Below are 17,445 nucleotides of genomic sequence, written 5' to 3'. Positions count from 1 at the left end.
ACCCCAGTTCCGCCATTATACCCCTGCTCTATATCCACCCAACAGCCCCACCATTATACCCCTGCACTATACTCACCCAACAGTCCCGCCATTATACCCCTGCTCTATATCCACCCAACAGCCCCGCCATTATACCCCTGCACTATATCCACCCAACAGCCCCGCCATTATACCCCTGCACCATATCCACCCAACAGCCCCGCCATTATACCCCTGCACTATACTCACCCAAAAGTCCCGCCATTATACCCCTGCACTATACTCACCCAACAGTCCCACCATTATACCCCTGCACTATACTCACCCAACAGTCCCACCATTATACCCCTGCTCTATATCCACCCAACAGCCCCGCCATTATACCCCTGCACTATATCCACCCAACAGCCCCGCCATTATACCCCTGCACTATACTCACCCAAAAGTCCCGCCATTAAACCCCTGCACTATACTCACCCAACAGCCCCGCCATTATACCCCTGCACTATACTCACCCAAAAGTCCCGCCATTATACCCCTGCACTATACTCACCCAACAGTCCCACCATTATACCCCTGCTCTATACTCACCCAACAGTCCCGCCGTTATACCCCTGCACTATACTCACCCAACAGTCCCGCCATTATACCCCAGCTCTATACCCACCCGACAGTCCCGCCATTATACCCCAGCTCTATACCCACCCGACAGTCCCGTCATTATACCCCTGCAGTATACCTACCCAACAGTCCCGCCATTATACCCCTGCTCTATACCCACCCAACAGCCCCGCCATTATACCCCTACAGTATACCTACCCAACAGCCCCTCTATTATACTTCCATTCCTCACGTATCTGGCACATGGTGCACATGTCGCAGTTATGTCCTGGGATGGTTATGATGTCAGAAATTCAACATGTGCTTTGTCGAGGGTTTTGGGTCACTGCCATAGAAGATTCTGGTAGAAGTAACCTTGGAAGACCTGAAATGTAATCTTCATCCAATGAGACTGCGACATTTCCAGCGCTGCCACATTAAGACTGACCTTATATTACGTTATTCCTGCTTTATTTCATTGTGCTTTATTTCTTTCCCACATTTTGTACATTTACTCAAATGCACCAGAAGTCTCAGCAGCACTCCACCAAAATCTCAGGAAGTCAGGAAAGGGTTAACACACAAACACAGACAGGACCCAAGAAACACTTGATATGGGAAAACAACAGATTTATAAATAGGAACAGCGCCGCCAAGAGGCCAAACAGGATATATCTCCTGCAACCGTTACACAACAGCAATGCAATAAATATGGAATGGTGAAGTATTTCAGGCAATAGAGTCCGCCCTGCAGGTCAGGAGCCCACGTCGCCGCAGGGGAAGGGTGATCGGATGGCAGGTGCAGGAAACGAAACGGGCAGATGAGGCCCTGAGACAGGAAGGCCTGAGAACGATTCTGCACATTTAAACCCTGTTAGCGCCGGTGGCCAGCGAGACTCTCTCTCTGCAAGACTCCCGAACCCTCCGCAACATCAGATTCCCTCAGCTGAAGCCTTCTCGATGTATATCTGGAGACACGATAAGGTTCCGCCTTGGTCGCTGCTCCAGCTCAGAACATTCCGAACACCAACAATAACTCTGTCCATACAACAGGGGCCTGTTCCTGAACTTCCACCCCAGGGCGTGCATTTACTGGCAGTTGGAGGGGGACAAGGGGAGGCACCAGTACACGAGCGAGTCCCTTCGGCCGCTCCCGTCATCCCACCATGATGCTAAATCCGCAGTGAAATTTGTTTTTCCAGTGGTTCATAAAAGCCCCGAGCGCCAGAGTGACAGGCAAGGGGGGCAGCTTCTTCTCCAGCACCCCCCCAACACACCACGAGCTGTCCACCGATCCCTTGAAAACCATATTGGCCCTGGGGATGTTCAGGTGATAGCCGAAAGCAAAGGACGTTTCCTGCAGGCGGGTGTTGGCTTCAAACTCCACCCCGACCTGAATCTGCGGCGAGAAGGGATATCCCAAATATACTGCACAATACACCGGCATACTGTATGTTATAGGGTCATATATGGGATGACATCCTCTCCACTGTAATAATATAAGGGTATTACAAGTCACGGCGGCGTCCTACCACCACATAATGGGGCAGCGGTCAAGTGCTTTTATCAAGAAACACCAAAGCGGCTTGTAATATCCTTATAGTTGTCAGTAGGGAGCACCTTGATCCTTACACTACACAAGGGTTCCTAAATACTCAAAGCCGTTTGTTTATCATATGCATGGACCCAGCAACATGTATTGTGTATTATACTGTATGTCCTATACATTGTTATGCTTAGCGACCTTAGATACGACACAGAGCAGCTCCACAGATACACATTTGCAATGCAAAGAGCAGATTGGTTTTGCGTCATACTCAAGGGCAACGGCCGGGCATAAGCCAATCTTTCTATATTGTGAAAATGGAGCTAAAAGCAGAATATTGTGTGAAAGTTGCAAACAGGTATATGGAAATTAAAGTTGCCTGTAGATTAACAATGGTAGGTTGTCATGGCCACCATACGTCGGGGCTCCACACAAGGCGAGCTGCCGACTACATCCTAGCTCAGAGGCACCTGAACACATTCACAGACCTACCTGTTCATTCGCTTTATGGTAGTAGCTGGCGTGGGCCCCGCCGTAGCCGATATTTACAGTCGACACCCAGTTTGGCGCTGTAAGAAAAGATAGGAGGCAATGCGTTAAAGAAACATGTATTCCAGGGTTGGATGCAGCTAAATTACCCCCCTCACCGTCGGCGCAATGGACAGGGTTATATGCCGACATACATTCAAAGGAGATACTGTGAGAATCATGAATTTATGCTGGGTGGTAACAAACAGATCTATGGCTGGATAAATTATCTGAGACTGTGACCTGATGGGTCAAACAATACCAAGGGAAGCAGAGGTCGCACTTTATATTATGATTTTTTTTAAAGGGGAAAGGAATTTATATTTATTTATATATATATATATATATATATATATATATATATATATATATATTTATATATATATATATATATATAATAAGAATTTACTTACCGATAATTCTATTTCTCGTAGTCCGTAGTGGATGCAGGGGACTCCGTCAGGACCATGGGGTTTAGCGGCTCCGCAGGAGACAGGGCACAATAATAAAAGCTTTAGGATCAGGTGGTGTGCACTGGCTCCTCCCCCTATGACCCTCCTCCAAGCCTCAGTTAGGATACTGTGCCCGGACGAGCGTGCATAATAAGGAAGGATATTGAATCCCGGGTAAGACTCATACCAGCCACACCAATCACACCGTACAACCTGTGATCTGAACCCAGTTAACAGTATGATAACAACGAAGGAGCCTCTGAAAAGATGGCTCACAACAAGAATAACCCGATTTTTGTAACAATAACTATGTACAAGTATTGCAGACAATCCGCACTTGGGATGGGCGCCCAGCATCCACTACGGACTACGAGAAATAGAATTATCGGTAAGTAAATTCTTATTTTCTCTAACGTCCTAAGTGGATGCTGGGGACTCCGTCAGGACCATGGGGATTATACCAAAGCTCCCAAACGGGCGGGAGAGTGCGGATGACTCTGCAGCACCGAATGAGAGAACTCCAGGTCCTCCTCAGTCAGGGTGTGCCCCTGACCAAGTAGCAGCTCGGCAAAGTTGTAAAGCCGAGACCCCTCGGGCAGCCGCCCAAGATGAGCCCACTTCCTTGTGGAATGGGCTTTTACTGATTTTGGCTGTGGCAAGCCTGCCACAGAATGTGCAAGCTGAATTGTACTACAAATCCAGCGAGCAATCGTCTGCTTAGAAGCAGGAACACCCATCTTGTTGGGTGCATACAGGCTAAACAGCGAGTCAGATTTTCTGACTCCAGTCGTCCTGGAATATATTTTCAGGGCCCTGACAACGTCAAGTAACTTGGAGTCCTCCAAGTCCCTAGTAGCCGCAGGTACCACAATAGGTTGGTTCATGTGAAAAACAGAAAACACCTTAAGGAGAAATTGAGGACGAGTCCTCAATTCTGCCCTGTCAGAATGAAAAATTAAGTAAGGGCTTTTATATGATAAAGCCGCCCATTCTGACACACGCCTGGCTGAAGCCAGGGCTAATAGAATCTTCACCTTCCATGTGAAATATTTTAATTCCACAGTGGTGAGTGGATCAAACGAATGTGACTTTAGGAAACTCAAAACAACATTGAGATCCCAAGGTGCCACTGGGGGCACAAAAGGAGGCTGTATATGCAGTACCCCTTTTACAACGTCTGAACTTCAGGCACTGAAGCCAGTTCTTTCTGGAAGAAATTTGACAGGGTCGAAATTTGAACCTTAATGGACCCTAATTTTAGGCCCATAGACAGTCCTGTTTTCAGGAAATGTAGGAAACGACCCAGTTGGAATTCCTCTGTAGGGACCTTCTTGGCCTCACACCACGCAACATATTTTCGCCAAATGCGGTGAAAATGTTTTGCGGTTACATCCTTCCTGGCTTTGACCAGGGTAGGGATGACTTCATCTGGAATGCCCTTTCAGGATCCGGCGTTCAACTGCCATGCCGTCAAACGCAGCCGCGGTAAGTCTTGGAACAGACAAGGCCCCTGCTGGAGCAGGTCCTTTCTTAAAGGTAGAGGCCACGGTTCTTCCGTGAGCATCTCTTGAAGTTCCGGGTACCAAGTCCTTCTTGACCCATCCGGAACCACGAGTATCGTTCTTACTCATCTCCTTCTTATGATTCTCAGTACTTTTGGTATGAGATGCATAGGAGGGAACACATACCCTGACTGGTACACCCACAGTGTTACCAGAGCGTCCACCGCTATTGCCTGAGGGTCCCTTGACCTGGCGCAATATTTGTCTAGTTTTTTGTTCAGGCGGGACGCCATCATGTCCACCTTTGGTTTTTCCCAACGGTTTACAATCATGTGGAAGACTTCCCGCTGAAGTCCCCACTCTCCCGGGTGGAGGTTATGCCTGCTGAGGAAGTTTGCTTCCCAGTTTTCCACTCCCGGAATTAACACTGCTGAGAGTGTTATCACATGATTTTTCGCCCAGCGAAGAATCCTTGCAGTTTCTGCCATTTCCCTCCTGCTTCATGTGCCGCCCTGTCTGTTTACGTGGGCGACTGCCGTGATGTTGTCCCACTGGATCAATACCGGCTGACCTTGAAGCAGAGGTCTTGCTAAGCTTAGAGCCTTGTAAATTGCCCTTAGCTCCAGTATATTTATGTGGAGAGAAGTCTCCAGACTTGATCACACTCCCTGGAAATTTTTTCCTTGTGTGACTGCTCCCCAGCCACTCAGGCTGGCATCCGTGGTCACCAGGACCCAGTCCTGAATGTCGAATCTGCGGCCCTTTCATAGATGAGCACTCTGCAGCCACCGCAGAAGAAAACACTCTTGTCCTTGGAGACAGGGTTATCCGCTGATGCATCTGAAGATGCGATCCGGACCATTTTCCCAGCAGATTCCACTGAAAGGTTCTTGCGTGAAATCTACCGAATGGGATCGCTTTGTAAGAAACCACCATTTTTCACAGGACCTTTGTGCAATGATGCACTGATACTTTTCCTGGTTTTAGAAGGTTCCTGACTAGCTCGGATAACTCCCTGGTCTTCTTCTCCGGGAGAAAACATCCTTTTCTGGACTGTGTCCAGAATCATTCCTAGGAACATTAGACGTGTCGTCGGAAAAAGCTGCGATTTTGGAATATTTAGAATCCACTCGTGCTGTCGTAGAACTACTTGAGATAGTGCTACTCCGACCGCCAACTGTTCTCTGGACCTTGCCCTTATCAGGAAAGCGTCCATATTTCTTTTAGGAAGAATCATCATTTCGGCCATTACCATGGTAAAGACCCGGGGTGCCGTGGACAATCCAAACGGCAGCGTCTGAACTGATAGTGACAGTTCTGTACCACGAACTTGAGATACCCTTGGTGAGAAGGGCAAAATTTGGACATGTAGGTAAGCGTCCCTGATATCCAGTGACACCATATCGTCCTGGTTCGCTATCACTGCTCTGAGTGACTCCATCTTGATTTGAACCCTTGTATGTAATTGTTCAAATCTTTTAGATCTCACCGAGCCGTTTGGCTTCAGTACCACAATATAGTGTGGAATAATACCCCTTCCCTTGTTGTAGGAGGGGTACTTTGATTATCACCTGCTGGGAATACAGCCTGTGAATTTTTTTCCAATACTGCCTCCCTGTCGGAGGGAGACGTTGGTAAAGCAGACTTCAGGAACTTGTGAGGGGAAGACGTCTCGAATTTCCAATGTACACCTGGGATACTACGTGTAGGATCCAGGAGTCCACTTGCGAGTGAGCCCACTGCGTGCTGAAACTCTTGAGATGACCCCCCACCGCACCTGAGTCCGCTTGTATGGCCCCAGCGTCATGCTGCGGACTTGGCAGAAGCTGTGGAGGACTTCTGTTCCTGGGAATGGGCTGCCTGCTGCAGTCTTCTTCCCTTTCCTCTAACCCTGGGCAGATATGACTGGCCTTTTGCCCCCTGCCTTTATGGGTACGAAAGGACTGAGACTGAAAAGACTGTGTCCTTTTCTGCTGAGATGTGACTTGGGGTAACAAAAGTGGATTTTCCAGCTGTTGCCATGGCCACCAGGTCCGATGGACCGCCCCTTTATACGGCAATACTTCCATGTGCCGTCTGGAATCTGCATCACCTGACCACTGTCGTGTCTATAAACATCGTCTGGCAGATATGGACATCACATCTACTCTTGATGCCAGAATGCAAATATCCCTCTGCGCATCTCGCATATATAGAAATGCATCCTTAAAATGCTCTATAGTCAATAAAATATTGTTCCTGTCAAGGGTATCAATATTTTCAGTCAGGAAATCCGACCAAGCCCCCCCAGCGCTGCACATCCAGGCTGAGGCGATTGCTGGTCGTAGTATAACACCAGTATGTGTGTATATACTTTTTAGGATATTTTTCAGCTTCCTATCAGCTGGCTCTTTGAGGGCGGCCGTATCTGGAGACGGTAACGCCACTTGTTTTTATAAGCGTGTGAGCGCCTTATCCACCCTAAGGTGTGTTTCCCAACTCGCCCTCACTTCTGGCGGGAAAAGGTATACCTCCAATAATTTTCTATCGGAGGAAACCCACGTATCATCACACACTTTAATTTATCTGATTCAGGAAAAACTACAAGTAGATTATTCCCACCCTACATAATACCCTTATTTGTGGTACTTGTAGTATCAGAAATATGTAACACCTCCTTCATTGCCCTTAACATGTAACGTGTGGCCCTAAAGGAAAATACGTTTGTTTCTTCACCGTCGACACTGAAGTCAGTGTCCGTGTCTGTGTCGACCAACTGAGGTAAATGGGCGTTTTTACAAGCCCCTGACGGTGTCTGAGACGCCTGGACAGGTACTAATTTGTTTGCCGGCCGTCTCATGTCGTCAACCGACCTTGCATCGTGTTGACATTATCACGTAATTCCTAAATAAGCCATCCATTCCGGTGTCGACTCCCTAGAGAGTGACATCACCAATACAGGCAATTTGCTCCGCCTCCTCACCAACATCGTCCTCCTACATGTCGACACACACGTACCGACACACAGCACACACACAGGGAATGCTCTGATAGAGGACAGGACCCCACTAGCCCTTTGGGGAGACAGAGGGAGAGTTTGCCAGCACACACCAAAAACGCTATGATTATACAGGGACAACCCCTTATACAAGTGTTTTCCCTTATAGCATTTTCACATATGTAATCATATCGCCAAATAAGTGCCCCCCCTCTCTGTTTTAACCCTGTTTCTGTACTGCAGTGCAGGGGAGAGCCTGGGAGCCTTCCTCACAGCAGAGCTGAGCAGGAAAATGGCGCCGTGTGCTGAGGAGAATAGGCCCCGCCCCCTAAAACGGCGGGCTCTTCTCCCGGAGTTTGTGAGATCTGGCAGGGGTTAAATACATCCATATAGCCTCAAGGGCTATATGTGATGTATTTTAGCCATATAAAAGGTATAATACATTGCTGCCCAGGGCGCCCCCCCCAGCGCCCTGCACCCTCAGTGACCGCTGGTATGAAGTGTGCTGACAACAATGGCGCACAGCTGCAGTGCTGTGCGCTACCTTATGAAGACTGAAAGTCTTCTGCCGCCTGTTTCTGGACCTCTGGACCTCTTCAACTTCGGCATCTGCAAGGGGGGTCGGCGGCACGGCTCCGGGACGAACCCCAGGGTGAGACCTGTGTTCCGACTCCCTCTGGAGCTAATGGTGTCCAGTAGCCTAAGAAGCAAATCCATCCTGCACGCAGGGGAGTTTACTTCTCTCCCCTAAGTCCCTCGTAGCAGTGAGCCTGTTGCCAGCAGGACTCACTGAAAATAAAAAACCTAACTTAAACTTTTATTATAAGCAGCTCAGGAGAGCCACCTAGATTGCACCCTTCTCGGCCGGGCACAAAAATCTAACTGAGGCTTGGAGGAGGGTCATAGGGGGAGGAGCCAGTGCACACCACCTGATCCTAAAGCTTTTATTATTGTGCCCTGTCTCCTGCGGAGCCGCTAAACCCCATGGTCCTGACGGAGTCCCCAGCATCCACTTAGGACGTTAGAGAAATATATATATATATATATATATATATACTAGGTGCTTCATCGCGCCCTACGGGCGCTCTTCACACCGTCGGAAGGGGCTACGCCCCCTTAACCCCTGCACGCCTTTCTGGGGTTCAATATACGGAGTATTACCTGCATTCCTAGTTTTGTTAGTGTTTGAATATTGCACAATAAAAGGGCGTCCGATGGTGAATGGGGCGTAGTCCCTTGCAACAGTAAGGGGTTTGGGGAGTGGGGACCGCGGATGTGGGAGGGGGTATGAAGGCGCTGTGGGTGGGGTAGGAGCAGGGGTGTCGCAGGTGGGGGATGGCAGCTGCAGAGCTGTTTCGGATGGAGGAGGGGTTCTGAAGGCGCTGCAGATGGGGAAGGGGTGGGTGCGGGTGTGCAGTGGATGGGGGAGGTGTCCAGGGGGCGCGGTGGGTGGGGGAGGGGTGGATGCGGGGGTAACGTGGGTGGGGGAGTGGCGGGTGCGGTGCTGTTGCGAATGGTGTAGGCGATGCGGATTGGGAAGGGCCTGCTGCGTGGGTGGGGTAGGGGATCCAAAGGTGCAGCGGGCGGGGGAGAGCCAGATGCGGGGTGTGGCGGATGGGGGAGGGGGTCTGGAGGTGATGTAGGTGGTGGAGGGGCGGGTGGCATAGGGGGTCTGGAGGCGCCGCGGGTGGGTACCGGGGGAGGGGGCCGGGGGGGCGTTGTGTGTGGGGGAGGGGCAGGTGGGGGAGGGGCAGATGCTGGGCTGGATGGGGGAGGGGTTCCAGAGGTACTGCGGGTGGGAAAGGGTGTGGCGGGTGGGTAGGAGGGTGGAGGCGTTGCGGGTGGGAGAGGGGGGGGTGCAGTGAATGGGGTTAGGGGTCCGGAGGAGGGAGGGTCCGTGTGTGTTGAGGTGTGGGGTCCGTAGGTGCTGTGGGTGGGGGTGCCACGGGTGGTGGAGGGACAGGTGTGTGGATTTGCGGTGGATGGGGGAGGGGGTCTGGAGGTGCTGCAGGTGGTGGAGGGGTGTGTGCGCGGGTGGGTGCGGGGGTGGAGGTGGTCCGGGAGTGTGGGAGAGGTGAGGTGCTGTGGGTGGGGGAGAGGCAGGTGAGGGGCTGTTGCGGATGAGAGAGGGGTTCCGGAGGCGCTGCAGGGTGGAAGGGTGCAGGTGTTGCGGGTGAGGTAGGGGGCCTGGAGGCGCTGCGGGTGGGGGTGCGGTGGATGGGGAGGGGCTGCAGGTGGTGGAGGAGCGGGTGGTGTAGGAGGTCCGGAGGTGCAGTGGGTGGTGGAGGGGTGGGTGCTGAGGGTGGGGTAGTGAGTCCGAAGGTGTTGCGGTTGCTGGAGAGGTGGGGGTGTAGGGGATGGTTCAGTGGGTGCAGCGGATGGGGGAGGAGTGAATGCGGGGGTTCAGCGGATGGGGAGGGGGTTAGGGGATGCGGGAGGGGTGGGGGTGCTGTGGGTGGGGGAGGCGGGGGAGGGGCTGTTGCGGATGGGGGAGGGGTTCCGGAGGCGGTGCTGGCGGAGAAGGGTGCAGGTGTTGCGGGTGAGGTAGGGGGCCTGGAGGCGCTGCGGGTGGGGGAGGGAGGGAGGGAGGGGGGTGAGGGTGCGGTGGATCGGGAGGGGCTGTAGGTGGTGGAGGAGCAGGTGGTGTAGGGGGTCCGCAGGTGGAGTGGTTGGTGGTGGGGTGAGTGCTGCGGGTGGGGTAGTGGGACCGAAAGTGTTGCTGTTGCTGGAGGGGTGGGGGTGCAGGGGATGGGTCCGGGGGTGCAGCGGATGGGGGAGTGGGGGAGGGGCTGCTGCAGATGGGGGAGGGGTTTGGAAGACACTGCGGGTGGGGTAGGGGGTCCGAAGGCGCAGTGGGTGGGGGTGCCACGGGTGGTGGAGGGGCAGGTGCGGGGGTTTGCGGGGGATGGGGAGGGGTCCAGGGGCGCTGCAGGTGGTGGAGGGGCAGATAGTGCACATAGTCTCTGTGGTAGTTAGTGAGGGTTGGTGATGGTGTGAGAGGGGTGAAGGCCAGTACACAGACAGGCAGTTAGAGAGCAGGATGAGGGTGACAGGGCATAGTGACGGGGAGTACTTAGCAGATATAGGGGTGGGCTACAGGTGTGATGTCACAGTGTGTGTACCTTTGCTCTCATGTGTGAGGTATATGTGAGGTATATGTGAGGTATGTGTGAGGTATGTGTGAGGTAAGGATGTGCGGGTCGTGGTGGCCACTAACCTCCAGGCTGCTGCTGTGAGATGGTGACTGCAGAGGGAGGGAGCTCAGACCCAGCAGCAATGGGTCGTGGTCAGCATTCCTTCCTGGCCCCGTTCCGCCGCACACTGTCCGCCCCGTCTGACGGGCGTCATTCCTCCATCCTGCCTGGCAGCGTCAGCTGCTGTGATTGCGGAGCATAGGTAAGCGTCCGGAGCCCTGTGGGCGGGCAGGCATGGTGTTTCCCTGGAGAGGTGCGGCGCGCGTCCTTAGGCTGCAGACGGAGGGAGCTCCGGCCCAGCAGCAATGTTGATTAGTGCGTGTCCCGTCCTAGCGCTGTCCCGCTGCACATGCTCCGCACCGCTTGCCGCTGAGCATGGCAGCCCTTGTGTGTATGCTGCAGATGCTGATCTAGCGGTGCCTGAGCTAGCGCCCTCTCCCTGGGGTGTGGGTGTCAGGCGGCAGGTATGGTGTGTAGGTGGGAGAGGAACTGCGGGCGGCGACTCGCTGCCTGCAAGTACCCTCCATATCAGCGCTGTTCCCCTCCCTGCAGATAGGGTCAGTGGCCGTGGTGTACTTTTGCTACTGGTGGCCAGGGCCGGTGCTAGGGTGTTCGGCGCCCCCCTGCAAACTATGAATTTTGCGCCCTCCCATATTCCTTTGTTGTGCATCGGGAAAAGTGGTGTGGTCTCACAACTAAGGGGCATGGCCACACAATAGTACCCCCATTTAAAATTACGCCACAATGTAGCACAATCTTATTCATCTTATACGTAATGCCCCACCCGTAGTAGTAGCGTCCTTATACGTAATGCCCCACCCGTAGTAGTAGCGTCCATATACGTAATGCCCCCCCAATAGTAGTAGTGTCCTTATACATAATGCCCCCCCCAGTAGTAGTAGCAGTTATATGTAATGCCCCCCCAGTAGTAGTAGCATCCTTATACATAATGCCCCCCCAGTAGTAGTAGCATCCTTATACATAATGCCCCCCCAGTAGTAGTAGCATCCTTATACATAATGCCCCCCCAATAGTAGTAGTGTCCTTATACATAATGCCCCCCAGTAGTAGTAGCAGTTATATGTAATGCCCCCCAACAGTAATAGTAGCGTCCTAATACGTAATGCCACCCCTGTAGTAGTAGCATCCTTATACATAATGTGCCCCCAGTAGTAGTACCGTCCTTATACATAATGCCCCCCCAGTAGTAGTAGCATCCTTACATGTAATGCCCTCCCAGTAGTAGCGTCCTTATACATAATGCCCCCCAGTAGTAGTAGCATCCTTACATGTAATGCCCTCCCAGTAGTAGCGTCCTTATACATAATGCCCCCCCAGTAGTAGTAGCATCCTTACATGTAATGCCCTCCCAGTAGTAGTAGCACCGTCCTTATACATAATGCCCCCCAGAAGTAATAGAGTCCTTATACATAATGCCCCCCCAGTAGTAGCGTCCTTATATGTAATGCCCCCCAGTATTAGTAGCCTCCTTATACGTAATGCCCCCCTATAGTAGTAGCGTCCTTATACGTAATGCCCCCCCATAGCAGTAGCGTCCTTATACGTAATGCCCCCCCCATAGTAGTAGCGTCCTTATACGTAATGCCCCCCCATAGTAGTAGCGTCCTTATACGTAATGCCCCCCCTATAGTAGTAGCGTCCTTATACGTAATGCCCCCCCTATAGTAGTAGCGTCCTTATACGTAATGCCCCCCCTATAGTAGTAGCGTCCTTATACGTAATGCCCCCCTATAGTAGTAGCGTCCTTATACGTAATGCCCCCCCCTATAGTAGTAGCGTCCTTATACGTAATGCCCCCCCCTATAGTAGTAGCGTCCTTATACGTAATGCCCCCCCTATAGTAGTAGCGTCCTTATACGTAATGCCCCCCCTGTAGTAGTAGCGTCCTTATACGTAATGCCCCCCCTATAGTAGTAGCGTCCTTATACGTAATGCCCCCCCTATATTAGTAGCGTCCTTGCATGTAATGGCCCCCCCAGCAGTGGCGTCCATAAAGTGCGCACACACAGACATACCTCACACACACACACAATTCACACATATATACAAACACACACACACCCCACCATATATATACACACACACAAACACCCACTATATACACACACACACACACACACACACCCACTATATACACACACGCACACACATTTCTCTCTCACCCCCTCCACTTACCAAGTCTGGCTGGCCGTCACTGCAATGCTGATTCCACCACTGTTCAGCTGTCTGGTCCCGTGTAGCTCCGCCCCTCTATTCCGTGTTGCTCCGCCCCCTCGTGACGCCGTAGCTCCGCCCCCTTTCCGGGACCCGCGCTGCACAGCACACAGCCCGCTGTCACAGGTGATTGGGGGGGGGGAGGACAGGCACAGCAGCCGGCAGCTAGTGGCCATCCTCACCTCCTATACTGTAAGGTAGGGACTTGCACCTGACTGCTGCTGGGTATGGGGTAGCTCCCTGCAGCAGATGCAGTTGACTCCGCCCAGCTCTGTGACTCCGCCCAGCGTTACGAGCACAGAGTCACAGATTAAGGCAAATATATAGGAGATATATATATATATATATATAAAACTTTATGTCACAGTAGCTCAAATGACTGCGTTCTGCTTGTTGGCCTGTAACAGGTGGCTTAATCAGGTCACTGTCCTACACATGTATCATCCCTCTATCATAGATAACAGAAGCTCCACCCACATCTTTAGGACAGTGTCCTAATGGGATTAGGTTCAAGTCAAGGAGCAGAGGTCGCAGTTACTTGAGCTACTGTGACATCATTAGCCAAACCCCTCTATAATTTTTTATAAGAATCTCTTAGATCTAAGCATGAGTCATGACAATGCGTTTCCCCTGTATATAGGGTTGGACTGGCCCACAGGGGTACAGGAGAAAGCCCCAGTTGACCCTCATCTAAGGATCAGGTTCCAGGCTGTGCACTTGAATTATACATATGTTACATTATACTGTACAGGACTACGGTGTCTTGCTGGTAGTAAGCTGGTACATTCATGCATGCACTAGCAGTAATTACTATATATATTTATCAAGGAGCCCAGACCACGCACTCTGTAATGGTCAAGCAAGCCTTTCTGGAAGCTGGCCACAACCCTAAGCATGCCCAAGACTGACAGTGCCCGTATAAACATACCGGAGTATTTCCCCGCTAACGTCAGGATGGCCCCTTCATCTGCCATCCGCTTGTGATAAACCAGCTCCCCGCCCAGAACCAGCCGGGGAGTGACGCTCTGCAGGAAGTGTGTGACTAGGATCACTGCAAGAAGAGGACAACAGGGCAGGTGGTTAGGGTCTACGATTGGTGGGTTTTGTATACTGCAAAGAGATCCATTGCTGTAACATGCCACGTACCCGATTCATTAATGACGTCCGGGTTTCCCAGGGTCAGGGTCCCCGTACAATCATCTCCCCTGTATTCCACATCTACTTGCCAGGTCAGGAACTTGGAGTGATGGGTCTACAGAGGAAAGAGAAGAAGCATTTTGGTAGCGGACACCAATTAAGTCTCCAATAAGTTTACTGAACATCTTCATTTGACTACGAGTAAAAGGTATATACTTAAAAAAAGAAAAAAAAAAGAAAACATGGCAGGAGGGCAAATACAAGCCAAAGGGCTTGTGGTCGCAGGTGCGATTGCTTTCATGGTAGTATCAGCGATGCGCTAGTATGGTAATGCAGCAGGAGGTGTCTGATATAAGCAGTTCCAACAAAGAAATCTCTGTCTTCCGGTGGAGATCCTGGCCTCGGCATTCCCCCAAAACAGGGACGACACGCCTCAATTTTGGGAAACGGAACCAGTCTGGGGTCACATTACAGTCAGGAAGGAACGGCCATCTGCATTACCTGGAAAACCGCCTTGGACCGGATGCGTTCGGCGAGGAGAAAGAGAGCCTGGGCGTTGAGGCTCCCGGCGTTATCCAGATCTCCGACCAGCAATGGGAACGTCTATAGAAGTGGGAGAGAGAGAAGACAGGCATCAGTAATATACAGTATATGCCAGGCACCGTCTGCAGGAGACACTAGATCCTATTAGATGTCTCACCTGAAGCAGTGCTAGACGGGATAGACCGCTGTTGTGAAATTACAAGTCCCAGCATGCCCTGCCACAGGTTTTCTATTAGGAAATGCTAAAACTGTGGCAGGGAATCCTGGGATGTGTAGTTCCACAACAGCTGGAGAGCCACTGGTTGGCAAGGCCTAAAGCTAGAAAAGTGCGGTGGAAACCATAACACTATGAAGACGCTGGGTCACGTCAACCTCCTTTCCAACTGGCACTCAACCCCTCCAACGTAACAATATTTATATCAATGTCACCTACCCTGCCCCTGCATCTACCCGTTCCACCAGGAGACGGATCTTCGCCAACTTATTATCCATCTGCAGCCTCCAGTCCTGGCATCATTAATATTCATTATTCCCATTCACTGATGGAATGTGTTACAGATTATTTTTTCAAATCATGAACAGATAGTAAAGTTAAGCTTGTATGAAGGCGTCATTCACACAGGTCTATAGGATTATGCGTCTCAGTGACAGATAAATGCATCAGGACATAACACCTATAGGCCACACATGTCATTTATGTCAGGTGACCAGTCAGGGCCAATACCCTGGAGGCTGGCAGACTTCCTGGAGTTGGCTGATGTCACATGATATGTTTCAGGCACACACTGAGCATGCTCCTGCCAGTACCTGGGCTGTTCATCCTCAATAATACATATTAATACATATAGCTACCCAGTAAGGAGAAACACAGCCCTCAGTTTTCTGTAGTAATACATATTAATTCACTTGAATTAGTTTAGCTCAGGTATGTGAAGTAACAGAAGGGCCTATACCTCGCTGGGGCCCGGCTGCTGGTCTCCCATGTACTTGGCGTTGAAGTGGTAACCGGACTGGCCGATAGAGCTCATGTGAATGTGGTGGCTGACCTGAGGGAGGGGGAGAAAGGAACACGGTCACAGCAAGCAGGGGGCAGCTGTAAACAGACAACTCCATATGACTTTCCAATCCTGTAACGTCCGTACCTGGAAGTGGCTGCTAAGAGCCTTGTTGATGACGACTTTCACTCCTTCCACCTGCTGCGGGAATACTTCTGCATTCAAGAGACAGAAAACCACCATCACACAGCAGCTATGAGGCCTCCAGGTCTTCCTAACCCTCCTGCAATATAGTATCTTCCCCCGACAGTACATAATCGCAGCGGGAGCGGACTCGCGTACGATTCAGACAGATCTCTTGCAGCACTACTTGCAGTAGTGATAGTGCTGCATTCAGATGGACGCAGTACGGCTGCACTGCTTCGGCTAACTCTAAACACAGGCGGAGATATTTATTTCCATGCAAGCCACTCTGAATACGCCCCAGCGAGTTTATCAGCAAGACGCAGTGTGTTACAGAAAAATGATAATATTGTGCAGTGGCCGTGTCATGCATTACCCACCTTTGCAGCTTTTGTGCAGCTCATCGAAGCTCCCCGGATTGGGCAGAGCCGCCGGCTTCCTCCGCATGATCCAGGGCACCTGGGAGTTGGAGAGCGCCAGCACATTCCCCATGCTGCCGTTATTGCTTGCAGAATAGAATATTGCACCTGCTGAGGTGGCCGCTGTCGTCAGATGGAGTCACGCAGCATCTTCCAGCTTCCTCGCCGGCTGGTAACCGCAGATCTGTGCCGGCATGCGTTCATCTCCAGTACACCCGAGCACTGGCAGCCGACATCTGTAACACAACAGAAGGGATGCTAGTCATCCAGCCCAGTGACAGGAGAGGCGAGGGGAAACACCTGCTAGAGAACAGATAGGTTCCTTGTTATACAGCCCAGTGATAGGAGACACCTGCTAGAGAACAGATAGGATCCTGGTTATACAGGTCAATGACAGGAGAAGTGAGGAGAAACACCTGCTAGAGAACAGATAGAATCCTGTATATACAGTCCTGTAATAAGAGAGGTGAGAGGATACACCTGCTAGAGAACAGATAGGTTCCTGGTTATACAGCCCAGTGACAGGAGAAGTGAGGAGAAACACCTGCTAGAGAACAGATAGGATCCTGGTTATACAGCCCAGTGATAGGAGACACCGGCTAGAGAACAGATAGGATCCTGGTTATACAGCCCAGTGATAGGATACACCTGCTAGAGAACAGATAGGATCCTGGTTATACAGCCCAGTTATAGGAGACACCTGCTAGAGAACAGATAGGACCCTGGTTATACAGAGCAGTGGCAGGAGGAGACACCTGCTAGAGAACAGATAGGACCCTGGTTATACAGAGCAGGGGCAGGAGGAGACACCTGCTAGAGAACAGATAGGACCCTGGTTATACAGAGCAGTGACAACAGAAGAGACACCTGCTAGAGAACAGATAGGACCCTGGTTATACAGAGCAGTGACAACAGAAGAGACACCTGCTAGAGAACAGATAGGACCCTGGTTATACAGAGCAGTGGCAGCAGAAGAGACACCTGCTAGAGAACAGATAGGACCCTGGTTATACAGAGCAGAGGCAGGACATGGAGGAGGATATAAATACCATGTGTGGTACCGGGGACCGGTCTGTAGACCCCTAGCTCCAGTTCTCCCCCTTAGGTATCAGGACTCCGGCTGCTGCCAACACTGCCCGGGAATTCCTTCTATTC

At 51.4% G+C, this 17,445-nt stretch overlaps 1 protein-coding gene across 2 annotated transcripts; it reads right to left on the bottom strand.

The window, feature by feature from the left end:
- Window positions 1–1,192: 1,192 nt before the first annotated feature.
- Window positions 1,193–17,431, bottom strand: TOMM40L (translocase of outer mitochondrial membrane 40 like). Of its 2 annotated transcripts, none has more exons than XM_063946901.1 (9): window positions 17,340–17,431; window positions 16,252–16,526; window positions 15,836–15,903; window positions 15,647–15,739; window positions 14,652–14,753; window positions 14,160–14,265; window positions 13,942–14,064; window positions 2,618–2,694; window positions 1,193–1,978 (listed from the first exon to the last, which is right to left on the bottom strand). In XM_063946901.1, the coding sequence occupies exons 2-9, from the start codon at window positions 16,361–16,363 to the stop codon at window positions 1,736–1,738; spliced, it is 924 nt and encodes a 307-aa protein (XP_063802971.1). In that variant the 5' UTR covers window positions 16,364–16,526; window positions 17,340–17,431; the 3' UTR covers window positions 1,193–1,735. The 2 variants fall into 2 exon arrangements, with proteins under 2 accessions (XP_063802971.1, XP_063802972.1); XM_063946902.1 differs by having other exon boundaries at window positions 1,813–2,007.
- Between the last annotated feature and the right edge of the window lie 14 nt (window positions 17,432–17,445).

The sequence above is a fragment of the Pseudophryne corroboree genome, chromosome 12, assembly GCF_028390025.1.
Source record: "Pseudophryne corroboree isolate aPseCor3 chromosome 12, aPseCor3.hap2, whole genome shotgun sequence".
Lineage (NCBI taxonomy): Eukaryota > Metazoa > Chordata > Amphibia > Anura > Myobatrachidae > Pseudophryne > Pseudophryne corroboree.
This window is presented reverse-complemented; position numbering and strand designations above follow the sequence as displayed.

Excerpts from the sequence above, each read along its gene's own strand:
- TOMM40L (XM_063946901.1), bottom strand. The coding sequence starts at position 16,363 with ATGGGGAATGTGCTGGCGCTCTCCAACTCCCAGGTGCCCTGGATCATG. Across the intron at positions 14,266-14,651 it reads GGTCCAAGGCGGTTTTCCAG|ACCCATCACTCCAAGTTCCT; the intron begins GTAATGCAGATG and ends TTTCCTCTGTAG. Across the intron at positions 1,979-2,617 it reads ACCATAAAGCGAATGAACAG|ATTCAGGTCGGGGTGGAGTT; the intron begins GTAGGTCTGTGA and ends TTCTCGCCGCAG.